General features: G+C 43.9%; 1 protein-coding gene across 4 annotated transcripts in view; it reads left to right on the plus strand.

Moving 5' to 3' along the window:
• STX8 (syntaxin 8) overlaps positions 1 to 16,964 on the plus strand; it is a 327,440-nt gene that overhangs the window by 67,355 nt on the left and 243,121 nt on the right. For all 4 annotated transcript variants that reach the window (XM_003818086.5, XM_057300232.2, XM_063599242.1 and 1 more), the window contains one exon: positions 3,969 to 4,093. In XM_003818086.5, coding sequence (XP_003818134.1) covers positions 3,969 to 4,093 — 125 coding nt within the window. The remainder of the gene's footprint in view (positions 1 to 3,968; positions 4,094 to 16,964) is intronic.

The raw sequence follows: 16,964 nt of genomic DNA on the forward strand, positions 1-16,964 counted from the left end.
TTAAGTGATTCTCCTGCCTCGGCCTCCTGAGTAGCTGGGATTACAGGCACCTGCCACCATGCCCAGCTAATTTTTTTGTATTTTTAGTAGAGACAGAGTTTCACCATGTTGGCCAGGCTGGTCTTGAACTCCTGACATCGTGATCTGCCTGCCTCGGCCTCCCAAAGTACTGGGATAACAGGCATGAGCCACCGCACCCAGTCCTTTTCTTACTGTTTTTAGAATTCTTTGCCTTTGACTTTTGATAATTTGACTCTAATGTGCCTAAGAGGGGTCATGTTTGAATGGAATCTATTTGGGATTCTTTTAGCTTCCTGGATCTGGAAGCTCCCAAGACTTGGGAAGTTTTCAGCTACTATTTCATTCAATGTTTTCTGTACATTTCCCCTTCTTTTCTCTTTCTGGAACACCTACAGTGTGAATATTTGTTCACTTAATAGTGACCCGTGAATTCTGTAGGCTTTCTTCATTCCATTTTACTTTTTCTTCCCCCCATCTTTCTGTGTTATTTCACAAGATCTGTCTTCAAGTTCAAAAATTCGGCCACGCATGGTGGCTCACGCCTGTAATCCTGGCACTTTGGGAGGCCAAGGCGGGCAGATCACTTGAGGTTAGGAGTTCGATACCAACCTGGCTAACATGGTGAAACCCCATCTCTACCAAAAAATACAAAAATTAGCTGGATGTGATGGCATGCCCCTGTAGTCCCAGCTACTCAGGAGGACTGAGGGGGGAGAATCACTTGAACCCAGGAGGTGGAGGTTGCAGTGAGCTGAGATAATGCCACTGCACTCCAGCCTGGGTGACAGAGTAAGAACCTGTCTCCAAAAAAAGAAATAAATAAAATTCTGCTTGGTCTAGTCTTTTGGTAAAGCTCTAGCTTGTATTTATTTACTTATTCATTGAATTCTTCCACTCCAGGATACCTGTTTCGTTCTTTTTTATGGTATTTATCTTCTTGTTGAATTTCTTGTTCAAGTCATGAATTGTTTTCCTGATTTCATCAAATTGTCTAGCTCTATTATCTTGTATCTCACTGTAAGATTACTATTTTGAATTCTTTTTCTGTCATTTTGTATATTTCTCTATCATTGGGGTCTATTACACAGGAATTATTGTATTCCTTTGGAGGTGTCATGTTTCCTTGCTTTTTCATGTTCGATGTATCCCTATGTTGATGTCTATGCATCTGGTGGAATAATTGCCTCTTCCAATTTTATGTGGTAGGTTTTGCAGGGAAAGAAATATTTGTATGAATGGATCTTGGGGTGTTGGTTCAGTGGGATGCATTGGCTTTGGTTCCAGGTGGGCATAGTAGTGTAGTTTTTGTGTAGTTTCTTTAACTGTAATCCATGCCAGTGACATTTGTGAGTGTCTCAGTGGCCTCAGCTGAGAGGCTTTGTGGTGGTGGTGGTGGCATGACTTTGCCAGGGATGTGTTCACTGGGCTATTTGTCAGGTCAGCGATGCATGCGTTCACATGGTGGGTTGTCCAACTTAGGGTCTCACTTGCTGGGGTTGGGGTTGGTGCCCTTACTCTGGCTGAGGGCACAGTTGCTTGGTTGCTTGGCCAGTCTGGGAGTATGCCTGCCAGAGGTGGCCTGTTGGGCTGTTTCGCAGGTTCAGGACATGGGCACACTGCTGCTCAGCTCTCCTGTGGGGAATGCCTGCTGGGGACAGCCTACAGGGCTATTTCTCAGGCATGAGAGGTGGGCATAAGTCTGCTTGATGGCCCCAGGGGCATGTCTGCCAGGAGTGGCCTGAGGAGTTGCTTCTCAGACCCGGGATATGAACACAAGGCTGCTCGGCTGGCCTAGGGGAGTTGCCGCTAGGGGTGACCCATGGGCTGTTTTTCAGGCCTGAGATATGGACACATGGCTACTTGGCTGGCCTGGGGGTATGTCTGCCAGGGGCAACCTGCAGGGTTGTTTCTCAGGCCCTGATTGAGGTGTGGGGCCTTTGGGCAGGCCAGGGGCATGTCTGTAGGGGGCTGCACTGCCCGACTGTTTCATAGATCCGGGATGCAGGAGCGTGGTCACTCTGCTAGCCTGTCAGTTGCTCAGGGCCTTCTGCTTGCAGGAGGGTATGCAGCAGTTTGGTTGGCTCAAGAGTGGGTTTGCCCTGGGTGGGACTGTTTCTGTGGCTGAAAGTGCAGAGGGTGGTTTCCCTTCATTGCAGGACCAGAGTCACAGCCATTCCTGAGCCCTGGGTTGTGGAGTTCAGCCACCTGTGTAGCTTTGGTGGCATGAAAATGGAGTCCCAGTGCTGGAAAGGTGCAGTGGCTACTGGCCCCAAGAGGAAGGCACACTCCAGAGGGAGCTGTGGTCTAAAGATGGCACCATGCTGTAGTAACTTGGCTCATGGAGTGGGTGGGGAGTGGGGAATGCTCCTAATCTGGGGCAGTGCAACTGTACGAATTCCCAGCAGCTCTCCAAACTGGGCTCAGAACTTGCAAGGACTGGGGGATCCTCCTGTAGGTGTTTGCAGTGGCAGTGGGGGCAGGTGGGAATCTCCCGCTTACCTTTTCCTCACAGGGAGAAGGCCTTCATATGTCCAGGCCTCCCCAGTCCTGGTGGAAGAGATGGGGCCACAGAGGCTGGGGGCCTTCATGCTGCCCTCCTAGACTTTCAATCACACAGGGGCCTCTCCACTTTCCCACTGCAGTTCAGCGCTTTCCCACACTGAAGTAAAATCTTAGCTGTTTATTCATTGCCTTAGTCCTTTCATAAGAAAGTTGGGGGGGGCGGGGCGGGTGAGCACCAGCTGACTCTAATCAGTCATCTTGCTGATGTCCCACCCATCATTTATTCTATGATTTTTCATGAATCTGTTGAGAGCTCTAAAGATGAGTCTAATGTTCATCTCTTTGTTGAATTGGTCAGAAGGTCGTGTCCTGGACAAGATGATCTTCTCAGCTTGGACAGAATGCAGACAGGTGGGGAGAGGAGAGGAGCTACTTGAGAGGAGAAAAATCCTGAAAACATGGGGACTCAGGTGGAAATCATGTGTTTCCTGTTCCTTAGACAGCGAGACCAACTGGTCTCGTGCAGAAAGGGCACACGGATTATTAGAGGGAGTAAGGTTAAGATTGACAAATCAGAATGTGTTTATTCTGTTATGAATGCTACATTATAGTCACAAAATTGGTATTGAAACCCTGCATGTGTTTCTGTCTCTGAGCAACCAAATCCCCCCCCCCCCCCCCCCTTTTTTTTGAGACAGAGTCTCGCTCCGCTACCCAGGCTGCAGTGCAGTGGCGCCATCTTGGCTCACTGCAACCTCCGCCTCTCAGGTTCAAGCGATTTTCCTGCCTCAGCCTCCCAAGTAGCTGGGATTACAGATGTCTGCCGCCAAGCCCGGCTAATTTCTTTTGTGTTTATTAGAGACAGGGTTTCATCATGTTGGACGGGCTGGTCTGGAACTCCTGACTTCAGGTGATCTGCCCGCCTCAGCCTCCCAGAGGGCTGGGATTACACACATGAGCCACTGCGCCCGGCTCCAAATACCCTTTAATGGGAAATTATATGGTCTTTTTTTAAAACAACAGCAACATTGTAATCTGTAGTCGCAACATTGTGTCTGCTTGAGAAATAATATTTGTACCTTTGGGGTCACGTAGCCTCTGAGACAAACTTTGTCCTAATAAAAAGGCCACTGTTCGGCCTTCTGTTTTTGAAATTTAAGAACCTCATTTATTACCAACTTCTTTTAGGATTATTAACTCAAACATCTCTTGGAGGATCATCTCTATAACAGGCTGTAATTCTGAGGACCAAGCTTGTGCCTTATTCATCCTTGTATCTCTTCCAGCACTGAATACAGTTCCTGGCATAAACTAACGATGCAATAAATTGTGTTTGAATTGAATTTTCAAAGCATTCAAGGCTGGCCACCTCTGCACTTGTGGGAGTAATTTGCATTTGAGCTGCATGTTTTGAGATATATCATGCATTTAATATTGTTCTTTAGGTCCAGCCTGATGAGTGAAGAGGCTAAGCGAGGAGCACCCAACCCTTGGCTCTTTGAGGAGCCAGAGGAGACCAGAGGCTTGGGTTTTGATGAAATCCGGCAACAGCAGCAGAAAATTATCCAAGGTACTAAATATCCTGAGGAGTGTGGGCTCAGAAACCTTGCCAGAATTTTTTATTTATTTATTTATTTTTTTGAGACGGAGTCTTGCTCTGTCGCCCAGGCTAGAGTGCAGTGGCGTGATCTTGGCTCACTGCAACCTCCACCTCCCGGGTTCAAACGATTCTCCTGCCTCAGCCTCCCGAGAAGCTGGGACTACAGGTGCGTGCCACCATGCCCGGCTAATTTTTTGTATTTTTAGTACAGACAGGGTTTCACCCTGTTAGCCAGGATGGTCTTGATCTCCTGACCTCATGATCCTCCCACCTTGGCCTCCCAAAGTGCTGGGATTACAGGTGTGAGCCACCGTGCCCGGCCACCAGATTTTCTACTGGAGCCTTGATTGTTCCTCATCCCCATTGAAAATTGGAGTGAAAACTGCTGGTCTTTTAAAGCTTTTGGCGTGTGCCTCAGGATACCTGAGGAATAGACAGTTGCTGTCACTCATCTCGGTGGCTCATGGAAGTGGTGATTTTCCACTGGGCAAGAGCAGAGAGAGCAGATCTGAATCTAAGTCCAAGCGAATTTGATGCTTATGCTCTTTACTTTAGCTTCACGACTGGGAATTAGTCTCCAAACACAAGACTCCATTTTATTTTTTAAATTATAAAATATGTCAGTTTGGCTTTTCTTTTTTATCTTTTGCCCTGTGGCTTTTTAACTTTTTTTTTTTAAACTTTCTTATATTTTTAAAATTTCAGAAGTATGCATGATTGTTATACAAAGTGTAAACAACATAGGAATGTATAAGATGAAAGCCCTCCATATTGTTTCTCCAATCTCAAACTGGAAATGGATTAATATGTATTTCCTTAGACCTTTTGTATACATTCACATACATATATTCAATATAAATATACTTATTTTACATAAATGGAATCATGAGATATTTAGCTCTCTCCATATATATATAATTCCACACCTTTTTAAAACTTAGTATGTGTCGGTGGGGTGTGGTGGCTCACACCTGTAATCCCAGCATTTTGGGAGGCTGAGGCAGGAGGATCACCTGAGATCAGGAGTTCGAGACCAGCCTGGCCAACATGGTGAAACGCCGTCTCTACTAAAAATAAAAAATTAGCCGGGTGTGGTGGCACACACCTGTAGTCCTAGCTATTCAGGAGGCTGAGGCAGGAGAATCGCTTGAACCCAGGAGGCAGAGGTTGCAGTGAGCCGATATAGCATGCCACTGCACTCCAACCTGGGCAACAGAGTGAGACTCCATCTCAAAGGAAAAAAAAAAAAAAACCACTTAGTATGTGTTACGGACTTTTAAAAATGTCAGTATGTACAGATACGTTATTCTTTCTAATTCTGCTTTTTAAAATCAGCTTTATTGCCAGGCCTGGTGGCACATGCCTGTACTCCTGACACTTTGGGAGGCCAAGGCAGCAGGATGGCTTGAGTGTAGGAGTTTGACACCAGCCTAGGCAACATAGTAAAATCCCATCTTTAAAAAAATTAATGAATAAAAAGGAAGAGGGAGGAGGAGGAGGAGAAAATAAATCTAAAGTCAGCTTTATTGAGATATAGTTGATATGATCATAAATGGCCCATGTTTGAAGTATATGATTTGATAAGCTTTGACATACGTATATGCCTGTGAAACCATCACTGCAATAAAAATAATGAACCTAATTGTTACTCCCAAAAGTTTTCTTCATGCCTCTTTGTAATTCTTCCTATTGTTCCTCCCCGCCATGCCCAGACAACTGCTGAACTTCTTTCTGTCACTATAGTTTCCATTTTCTATAATTTTATATAAATAGAACTATACAGTATGTACCTTTTGGGGAAGAAGGGGCTCTGGCTTCTTTGTCTAAGCATAATTATTTTAAGATTCATTGAACTGGTTATGTGTATCAGTATTTCACTCTTTTTTTTTTTTCTTTTTTTTTTTTGAGACAGAGTCTGGCTTTGCTGCCTAGACTGGAGTGCAGTGGTACGATCTCAGCTCACCACAACCTCCACCTCCTGGGTTCAAGCAATTCTCCTGCCTCAGCTTCCCGAGTGGCTGGGATTACAGGCGCCCGCCATCATGCCCAGCTAATTTTTTTTGTATTGTTAGTAGAGATGGGGTTTCACCATGCTGGCCAGGCTGGTCTCGAACTCCTGACCTCAAGCAATCCACTCGACTCGGCCTCCCAAAGTGCTGGGATTACAGGCATGAGCCACCGCGCCCGGCCTGCATTTCACTCTTATATTATAGATTTGTATTCCATTGTATGGATTTACCACAATCTGTGTATCCATTCACCTGTTGATTAATATTTGGGTGGTTTTCAGTTTTTGACTGTTACAAAGAAAGCTGCTATTAGCATTCATGTATAAGACTTTGTATGGACGTAAATTTGCATTTTTTCTGGGGTAAATACCTACAAGTGGAATGAGTGAGTCATATAGTAGCTGTTTGACTTTTTAAATTTAAAACAATTTTTAATTTGCAAGTAAAAATTATATTTATGGTTTGCAATGTGTTGCTTCAAAATATGTACACGTAGTAGAATGGGCAAATTGATCTAATTAACTTATGTATAAGCTCACATGCATATTTATTTATGGTGAGAACACTTAAAATCTACTCTCTTAGCAATTTTTAAGTATATTAGTTACCCTGTTGTACAGTCGATCTTTTGAGCTTATTCTTTCTGTCTAACTGAAATTTTGTATTCTGTGACTCACATCTCCTCATCTCTCCCCCAAACCCCAGGGCTTGGTAACCACTCCTCTGCTCTCTGCTTCTCTGTTCATCTTTTTCAGATTCTGCATATAAGTGAGATCATATGGTATTTGCCTGGCTTTCTTTGCCTACAAATCCTAGCAGTGGGATTGCTAGTATCACTTTTAATTTTTTGAAGAACCTCCATACTGTTTTCCATAATGGCTGCAGTAAATTTACATCCCCACCAACAGTGTGCAGGGATTCGCTTTTCTCCACATTCTTGCCAACACTTGTTATCTTTTTTCTTTTTGATCATCGCCATTCTGACAGGTGTGAGGTGACAGCTCATCATGTTTGGTTTGTTTGTTTGTTTTTTGAGACAGAGTCTCGCTCTGTCGCCCAGGCTGGAGTGCAGTGACGCAATCTCTGCTCACTGCAAGCTCCGCCTCCCAGGTTCACGCCATTCTTCTGCCTCAGCCTCCCGAGTAGCTGGGACTACAAGCGCCCACGACCATGCCTGGCTAATTTTTTGTATTTTTAGTAGAGATGGGGTTTCACCGTGTTAGCCATGCTGGTCTCGATCTTCTGATCTCGTGATCCGCCTGCCTCGGCCTCCCAAAGTGCTGGGATTACAGGCGTGAGCCACCGCGCCCGGCCTGTTTATTTTTTTGAGACTGTTGCCCAGGCTGGAGTGCAGTGGCGTGATCCTGGCTTACTGCAACCTCCATCTCCCAGGTTCAAGCGATTCTCCTGCCTCAGCCTCCTGAGTAGCTGGGATTACAGGCATGTACCACCATGCCCAGCTAATTTTTGTATTTTTAGTAGAGATGGGGTTTCTCCATGTTGGCCAGGCTGGTCTCAGACTCCTGACCTCAGGTGACCCACCCACCTCGGCCTCCCAAAGTGCTGGGATTACAGATGTGAGCTGCTGCGCGTATGGGCCTATTTCTGTTGTACTCTCTGTTCTTTTCCATTGGTCTATTTGTTTATCTTTATACCAATGCCTCACTGTATTAATTATTTTACCTTTATGATGGGTCATTAAGTAAGATAGTACAGGTCATCCAGCTTCATTTATTTTTACAATTTTATTGGATATTCTAGGTCTTTTGCATTTCCATGTGAATTCTAGAATCTGTTTTTAATTTTACAAAAGAAAGCTTCCTGGGCATTTGATTGGGATTACATTGAATTTTTAGATTAGTTTGAGGAGAATTGATATTTTAACACTATTGAGTCTCAAATTCTCTCAGCAATGCCTTTTAGTTTTTGCTATACATGTCTTATATATCTTTTATCCTATTTATCCCTAAATAGTTCATATCTTTCATTTTATTTTATTTTTTGAGACAGTCTCACTCTGTGACCCAGGCTGGAGTGCAGTAGCGAGATCTTGGCTCCCTGCAAGCTCTGCCTCCTGGGTTCACGACATTCTCCTGCCTCAGCCTCCCAAGTAGCTGGGACTACAGGTGCCCACCACCACGCGCGGCTAATTTTTTGTATTTTTTAAAATAGAGACAGGGTTTCACCATGTTAGCCAGGATGGTCTCGATCTCCTGACCTCGTGATCTGCCTGCCTCGGCCTCCCAAAGTGCTGGTATTACAGGCGTGAGCCACCACGCCCGGCCTTCATATCTTTTATTCTGAGTAGCATTTTTAAAATATCAATTTCTAATTGTTGCTTGTATATCAAAATACACTTGATCTTTGTATATTGCTCTTGGATCATGCAGCCTTGCCAAAGTCACTAATTTCTGAATGACACTCAGCTCGAGACTCAAAGTGGCCCCTGTGCAGATCTACAGAGTACTCTCTCTGCAGTCCTCTCTGGTCCTGTGCCCTACATCCTCTAACCACCATGGCCTCTTGGGACTTTTCTCAACTCGAGGAAAATGCTGGGTTCCACCTGTGTTCTCCCATCCCCACACCATGGCTTGGGAACTCTTATGAGGTAGTAATCCGGGGCAGTCTTAGAACTCACCTCATTTGTTTCCCGTCTCTCAGGGATCACTGCCCTTCATTTCCTGATGTCCATGTCTTAAAACTGTTGTTTCGTATATTTACCCTGTTTTGTTTTGTTTTTCCAGTTGTTTCAGGCCAGAAGGAAGTCTGGTGCCTGTCAGTCCATCTTGGGCAGAAGCAGAAATCTGATTCTATTTTGAATTCCCTTTTCACAGTGAAATTATCGAGTCAGTGAAACACCGTGACTCTCTTACATCTTCAGTTTTACATACTTCACCCATTACCATATTTGGAGGAAAGTGAAAAAAATGAAAAGCAGCACAGCTTTACATGCAGCACAACCGTTCGCTCTTCAGGACTCACAGCTCCTGAATGGAGCACCTTATAGCTAATACTCATGCATTTTCTGGCATTGTTGCATTTTGCCAAGAAAAGCTGTTTTCAGTCGGGAAGCGTATGCTCGTCCCGAAGAAGGTGCTATTTTCAGGGGTTGCTTTAGGTCAGTGTGAGAGGATGCTCCTCAAAGTGTTTGTCACAGTCTCCAAAACAGAGCTTCCTTATGAAGATTCTCACCCTTGGGAAGCCTGCTGGCCTGTGGGGTGTGGGTGGAGTTTGCGGGGAGCGGCAGCGCACGTTGCAGGTCAGTTTCTCTCCACTGCTCTTACCTTTGCGTTTTGAAATGTTATGTTCCGGCCGGGCGTGGTGGCTCACGCCGGTAATCCCAGCACTTTGGGAGGCAGAGGCAAGCACATCACAAGGTCAAGAGATCGAGATCATCCTGGCCAACATGGTGAAACCCCATCTCTACTAAAAATACAAAAATTAGCTGGGTGTCCGTGGCGGGCGCCTGTAGTCCCAGCTACTCGGGAGGCTGAGGCAGGAGAATGGCTTGAACTCGGGAGGCAGAGGTTGCAGTGAGCCGAGATTGTGCTACTACACTCCAGCCTGGCGACAGGGCAAGACTGTTTCAAGAAAAAGAAAGAAAGAAATGCCATATTCCTCTTTGCTAGCGAGCTGTTTTTCAAGGACAAATACAAAAAATGGAAGTAATCTTCGCACAGAACCCTTATTAGCCTTTTCTCTGCCTCAAGAATCTTGACGATGTGCTGAAGTTGCTATGGCTTTGTTTGCGTCCTTGCCAGGTCCTGCATTAAATGAAAATAAAGAGCCACAAAAGGTCATTTCTGACTTCCTTTAGCCCGTGGAATCCTTTAGCCATTCTGCACTCTAGCCGACCCTTAGAAACTTTGAAAATCATCCCAAAATTACAGTTTACTGGTAGAACATAGACTGAAGGGCAGGGAATGCCTTCCTTGCCTAACCTAGAAGTGAGGCCTCATCGTAACAAATTAGCCAATTTGGCTTCTGTGCCCCTTCAGCTGTAATTTGAAGCATGAAATGGGCATTAGGCAGAAGATGGGTGGGTGATGACAATCACTTAATTGCCTCAAAGATCCCTGAGATAGAAGGAACAAGGGTACTTGTTTCTTGTTTCAGAATGCTTTGGTTATTATAGACCCTTGTCCCTAAGTCGGATCGCAGACCTTGGAGAAGTAGGAAGTGTCATTCCGCCTTCACCCAGGAGGTCTCTCTTGATGGGGTTTCTTCATCAGCTCCATCTAGTCTTATGAGTTTTCTATAGATGTTCTTTCTAGACTCCAGCAGGAAATTGTGCAATCGTTCTAGATTTCTGCGTTCTTAGTTCTCTTGGTGCTTGCATGTGAAATGGGGCTGTAGAAGGTGGCTAGCCAGACTCCATTTCACACTGGGGAATCTTAGTAGCTAACCTTTGAACCCTTGCAGTCACAGCTTCACAGACAACTTTCTTTGAAGATACCCTTTCTTGTAGCTGTCACCTAGACTAGAAGGATTCCTTTCCTAAAATCTTAAAACAAAAATAAAAACATCTATTCTTAAACTTGCTCTGAGTCTTCTAACATAGTGATTAACTTTTTATCTAGCTTGACCTAATTTTTCTTTTCTTTTTTTTTTTTTTTTTTTGAGATGGTGTCTCACTCTGTCACCCAGGCTGGAGTGCAGTGGTGCGATCTCAACTCACTACAACCTCCATCTCCTGGGTTCAAGTGATTCTCCAGCCTCAGCCTCCCAAGTAGCTGGGACTACAGGTGCATGCCACTGCATCTGGCTAATATTTGTATTTTTAGTAGAGACAGGATTTTGCCATGTTGGCCAGGCTGGTCTCGAACTCCTGACCTCAGATGATCCCCCCCCCCCCACCTCAGGCTCCCAAAGTGCTAGGATTACAGGCGTGAGCCACCGCACCTGGGCGACCTGATTTTCTTCTCTTTCATTCCTACCTCCCTTTATTGAGGGAGAGCTCCTTCTGTATGTTAAATGTGAAAGGTTCATTGCTTCTCTGTGGGCACTGGACAACACAACATCAACTACTTTTTTGACTGTGTAAACTCAGAGGGCTCTCTAGTGTTGGCCAGGAGTCTTTCTGTCTAGCAGAGACTGTATTCCTTTCTTTTGTAAAGCTAGAGGGCCCTCCCTCTGTGGTCATTCATTGATTTAAACAAGTGTTGTACATTTCAGTCCTTGATTTAAATATGTCGGTGCTCCGTGCCACTAGCTGGGCTCAGATCTGGGGCAAAGACATAGAAAAAGAAGAAGTCTCATGTATGTCAAAGACACAGGAAAAAAAGACAGTCATTGGGGTCTGGATCTTGTACTCAATCCAGGGACTGTAGCTGCAGCTGTTAGGGATGTCCCTCTGTTGTATTGTTAAAATATTCATAACTTTTTACTATGGAAAATTTCAAACATGTATAATAGTAGAGAGTGTCAGATAATGACTTTGTCCTACTCATCCTCCAGCCTCAGTGATTGTCAACCCATAGCCAATCTGTTCACATGTATACGCCATCCCGTAACCTACCCATCCTACCCAGCCCCTAGGCTATTTTGGAAGCAAATCCCAGACATCGTATCATTTCATCAGTGGATATTTGAGAATATATATCTGAAATATGTTTGGAAAAGATAAATACTGTTTTGGAAAACTGCAGTCACATGCCATTATCATCCTTAAGAAGTTAACAGTATTTCCTGAATCTAATCAAATACTCAGCGTTCAAGTTTCCCTGATTGTGCTGTGATGTTTTCTTTTAGATAGTTCAATTCAGGATCTAAATATGGCCCATACATTGCAACTAGTTATGTCTCTTAAGTTTCTTTAATATACAGGTTCTTTTTCCAACTCTTCCTTTTTCTTCTGTGCAGTTTCTTCATTGAAACTGCATTTGCCCTTTAGTTTCCCACTATCCAGATCTTGCATTTCTGAATGTCTACAGATAGGAAATATCCAAACACCTAATGGTTTCAAGGGGATTTTAAAAAAATGATTGTATTAGTTTTCTATTGCTGCTTTAATAAATTAGCACAAACTTAGTGACTTAAAACACATTTATGATCTTACAGTTCTGTAGGTGAGTAGTCCAATGCAGGTCCCACAGGGCTCAGATCAAGCAGTTAGCTTGATTCTTTTCTGGAGGCTTATTCTGGAGAATTCGTTCCCTTACTTTTTCTAGCTTCTAGAGGGCTCCCACATCTCTTCTTTCATCTTCAAAGCCAGCAAGTTATCTCTCTCTGACCCTTCTTCATACTCCCTCTGACGGCAGCTGGGAAAGGTTCTCTGCTTTTCAGGACTCATATGATTATACTGGATCCACCTGGATAATCCAGGCTAATCCCCCCTCTCAGATTTTTAACCTTAATCACATCTGCAAAGTCCCTTTTGCCATGTAAGGGAACATAGTCATAGTTTCTGGGGATTAGGATATGGACATCTTAAACATGGGGGATATTATTCTGTCTGTAACAATGATCCATCCATTTTTAAAAATTCAAATCATTGTAAAATAGAATAATGACTAATAGAGTGTGGTATGTTACAATTGCCCTCTTGTGATATCATCGTGACTTGGGTTATGTGAAAGAGCAGGGCAGATTTTGGCAGTTATGACATGATGGTAGTTTTGTTGGTAAGAAAGTACGTGGTGGCTGGGTGTGGTGGCTCACGCCTGTAATCCCAGCACTTTGGGAGGCCGAGGCAGCTGGATCACCTGAGGTCAGGAGTTCAAGACCAGCCTGGCCAACATGGCAAAACCTCGTCTCTACTAAAAATACAAAAATTAGCTGGGCGTTGTGGTGGATGCCTGTAATCCCAGCCACCGGGGAGGCGGAGACAGGAGAATTGCTTGAACTTGGAAGGTGGAGGTTACAGTGAGCCGAAATCATGCCATTGTACTCCAGCCTGGGCGACAAGAGCGAAACTCTGTCTCAAAAAAAAAAAAAAAAAAAAAGAAAAAGAAACTGCATGGTATGGTTTCTTCTTCTTTTTTTCTTTTTGAGACTGGAGTCTTGCTATATTGCCCCTGGCTGGACTGGAACTTCTGGGCTCAAGCAGTCCTCCTGCCTTAGCCTCCTGAATAGCTGAGACTACAGGTGCACACCACCATGCCCATGCATGCTTCTTGATTATTTATATTTTTGCAGTCAGCAGCATTGTGTTTTGATCATTGTCTCTAAGATAGCCATACCACCTTCCCCTTAGAAATGCCTCTTCAGGACTTGGGGAAGCCCAGGTTATGAATGTGATTATTATTACCTCTACAGCATCTCGATTATCTGAATCTTCTGTGTCTTTGGATTGTGAAATGAAAATTTACTGCAGCACTTAAAGATGTGGAGAGAATTGTTAAGCTTATAAAAATTATTAGAGTGGAACAGAACTTTTAGTTCTCTTTCTCTTGTGCATTAGATGATCATCAGGTTGCTAAATCAGATAATGAGTCAAGTTTGAGATTAAAGAGTGTAATTAGTGTATTTTTCATTCATAATCTGTCTCTACTAGATAAAGCAATTTTAGGAGTTTAATGACTCTTTTCCTAATGGAAACTGTGGAGGAATCGCCTTTCCTCTTTTTAAATGGTTTTATCTTTTAATCCACATTGACACTCAACCCTCAGTCCTATATATATAGATTATTCATCAGATGCATTTAGAATTTTACTATAACATCAGTCATCCTATAGGAGCACTTGGTTGAGGATGGATTTATCTTGGAGGCCATCCAAGGGGTTGTCATTAAAGACCAAGAGGACCTCATTATAAAGTGATTTTACTATAAAATGGTCCTTGTGAATGATCCCTAAAGACGGCAGGTCATTTGTATAGTTAAAAAAAGTACAGTGTGTCAAACAATGTCACAAAGGGGTTCTTACCTCACACCATTAGTTTAAATAAATTCCAGATGAATTAAAGAGCTAAGTTTGATGATTTAATTCCATAAAAAGACTTGGAAAAAATATAAGTAAATGTTAATGCGACCTCGAGTAAGACCTTTGTGATTTTTGCTTTTGTAGATATGCCTTTATGTGAAACAGTCATTTCAAAAACCCTGTAGACAAATGAAGCTGCGAGGGGTATAATGTTACCTTCATGCGGCGTGTTCCGTGGTGAACAAGAGTCATTACACTCAGCTTCACAGTGTTCTCAAAGCACCTGAAATTAGAGGAAGAAAATTTTAACAAAGACATAACCCAGACCCCCAGTTTAAAATATAGATATTAAATTTTAAAGAAAGGATCTCGAGTAACTTGAGTTTAACTCACCTTTTTCTTTAAATTTTCAAAAACTAACTTTGCTCTTTAAATTTGCAAAAAGTTTCAAAGTAATACATTTTCATTTTTAAAACAAAAGCTGTTTTACTATACTTTGTTTTGTATCTTTTTTTTTGTTTGTTTTTGAGACAGGTTCTCACTCTGTTACCCAGGCTGGAGTGCAGTGGCGCGATCTCGGCTCACTGTGACCTCTGCCTCCCACGCTCAAGTGATCCATCCACCTCCGAGTAGCTGGGACTATAGGCATGCGCCACCACACCCAGATAATGTTTGTATTTTTAGTAGAGACAGACAGTGTTGCCCAGTCTGGTCTCAAACTCCTGGGCTCAAGTGATCTGCCCGCTTCAGCCCCCTAAAGTGCTGGGATTACAGGCGTGAGCCACTGCGCCCAGCTTCCTGCTTTTTACTTAAGAACATATCATGGGGGCCGGGGGCGGTGGCTCACACCTGTAATCCCAGCACTTTGGGAGGCCGAGGCGGGCGGATCACAAGGTCAGGAGCTCGAGACCATCCTGGCTAACACGGTGAAACCCCGTCTCTATTAAAAACACAAAAAATTAGCCGGGCGCGGTGGCGGGTGCCTGTAGTCCCAGCTACTTGGGAGGCTGAGACAGGAGAGTGGCGTGAACCCGGGAGGCTGAGGCAGGAGAATGGCGTGAACCCGGGAGGTGGGGCTTGCAGTGAGCCGAGATAGTGCCACTGCACTCCAGCGTGGGCGACAGAGTGAGACTCCGTCTCAAAAACAACAACAACAACAACAACAAAACAAAACATATCATGAACTTCTTTCAACATCAAAATATAGATAAACGATGTGATTTTCAGTGGCTATACAGTGTTTTACTATATGGATATACTATAAATTTATAAACAAATCTCTGTGTTTGGGCATTTAGGTACTTTCTAATTTTTCACTATTATAAATATATCACTATGGGTCTGATCAGGAGAGAGAAATTTGACAGGGAAAGTTGAATGTAAATCATTAATTTTAACAGGGATTAGAGTAACGAGGGATTAGCTAACAAGAGGGCAAAAGAACTCTCAAGAAAACAGAACTAGCAGGGATAAGGTGCAATCACCAAGTCTCAGGCTGAGACAGAATGTCCAGGGAGGAGCCCACGCCCCTAGGGCTAAGAGAAGGCTCAGCTGAGGGTCCCTGAATTTCACAGAAGCCCCCGTGGTGCCCTGCTGTCGGAACCTCCTGGAGATCTGCCCTCTGGGATGCTGGGGGAAACTCTTCATGGAGAAGAACCTCCCTGGAGGCGCTCTTGTTATAAACCTGCCCGAGGAGGGGGTGTGCTGGGAGAAGTTGCTGGTTCTGGGTATTGCTGGCCACTGTGCACTGAAGGGGCCAGGCACTGAAGGAGCTGCAGTTGCTAAAGGAGCCTGCCAAGATTGCAGGCTGGAGCCAGGAAGCAAAAACTCTGACAAAGGAAAAAGTATTCAAGCAGCCTTGGTTCATTTTCTTTTTAAAAAAATTTTCAAATTATTTTTTATTTAGAGACAGAGCCTCTCTCTGTCACCCAGGCTGGGGTGCAGTGGCGTGATCATGGCTCACTGCAGCCTCGAACTCCTGGATGATTAACCAATCCTCTCACCTCAGCCTCCCAAGTAGCTGACACTACAGGTACATGCCATCGTGCCTAGCTAATTTTTTTTTTTTTTTGAGATGGAGTCTCACTCTGTCACCCAGGCTGGAGTGCATTGGCGCAATCTCAGCTCACTGCAAGCTCCGCTTCCTGGGTTCACACCATTCTCCTGCCTCAGCCTCCCCAGTAGCTGGGCCTACAGGTGTCCACCACCAGGCCCAGCTAATTTTTTTTTGTATTTTTAGTAGAGACGGGGTTTCACTTTGTTAGCCAGGATGGTCTCGATCTCCTGACCTCGTGATCCACCCGCCTTGGCCTCTCAAAGTGCTGGGATTACAGGCGTGAGCCACCGCGACTGGCTGCCTGGCTAATTTTTTAAAGAAAATTTTCTAGAGGTGAGATCTTACTTTTTGACGCAGGATGGTTTTGAACTCCTGGCTTCAAGTGAACCTCCTGCCTTGGCTTCCCAAAGTGGCTGGGATAACAGGCATGAGCCACTGTGCCCAGCTGGTTCATCTTCATAGAGCAGCCAAAAAGAATGAATTTGGAGCTGAGAGGCACTAAGTTGATATCTGGCACAAGAAACAAATGTTTCAGGGAATATCCTTGTATATCCATCATTACATGCTATCTGAATATTTTCTTACATACATTCCTAGACTTAGAATTGGCAGGTAAAAAGGTGGGCACAGTCTACACTTGAGAAATACGGCCGTCAGTAAAACTTATTCACCTATTACATAGTACTTGGGAGCTTCTAGATCGTCACAATTTAATTAACCTTAGGTATTGTCATTCTTTTTAATCCTTATAAATCTGATAAGCCAAAAAAAGTTTTTTATTTGTATTTTTAAAAAATTAGTAGCGATGTCAAAACTTTATTTTCTTTTTTATTGTGAAGTTCTTGCCTGTATCCTCTGCTGATTTAAAAAATTGGGATATTCAGTCTTTTTCTTATTGATTTGTACATGCTCTT

Source organism: Pan paniscus, chromosome 19, assembly GCF_029289425.2.
Source record: "Pan paniscus chromosome 19, NHGRI_mPanPan1-v2.0_pri, whole genome shotgun sequence".
Classification (NCBI taxonomy): Eukaryota; Metazoa; Chordata; class Mammalia; order Primates; family Hominidae; genus Pan; species Pan paniscus.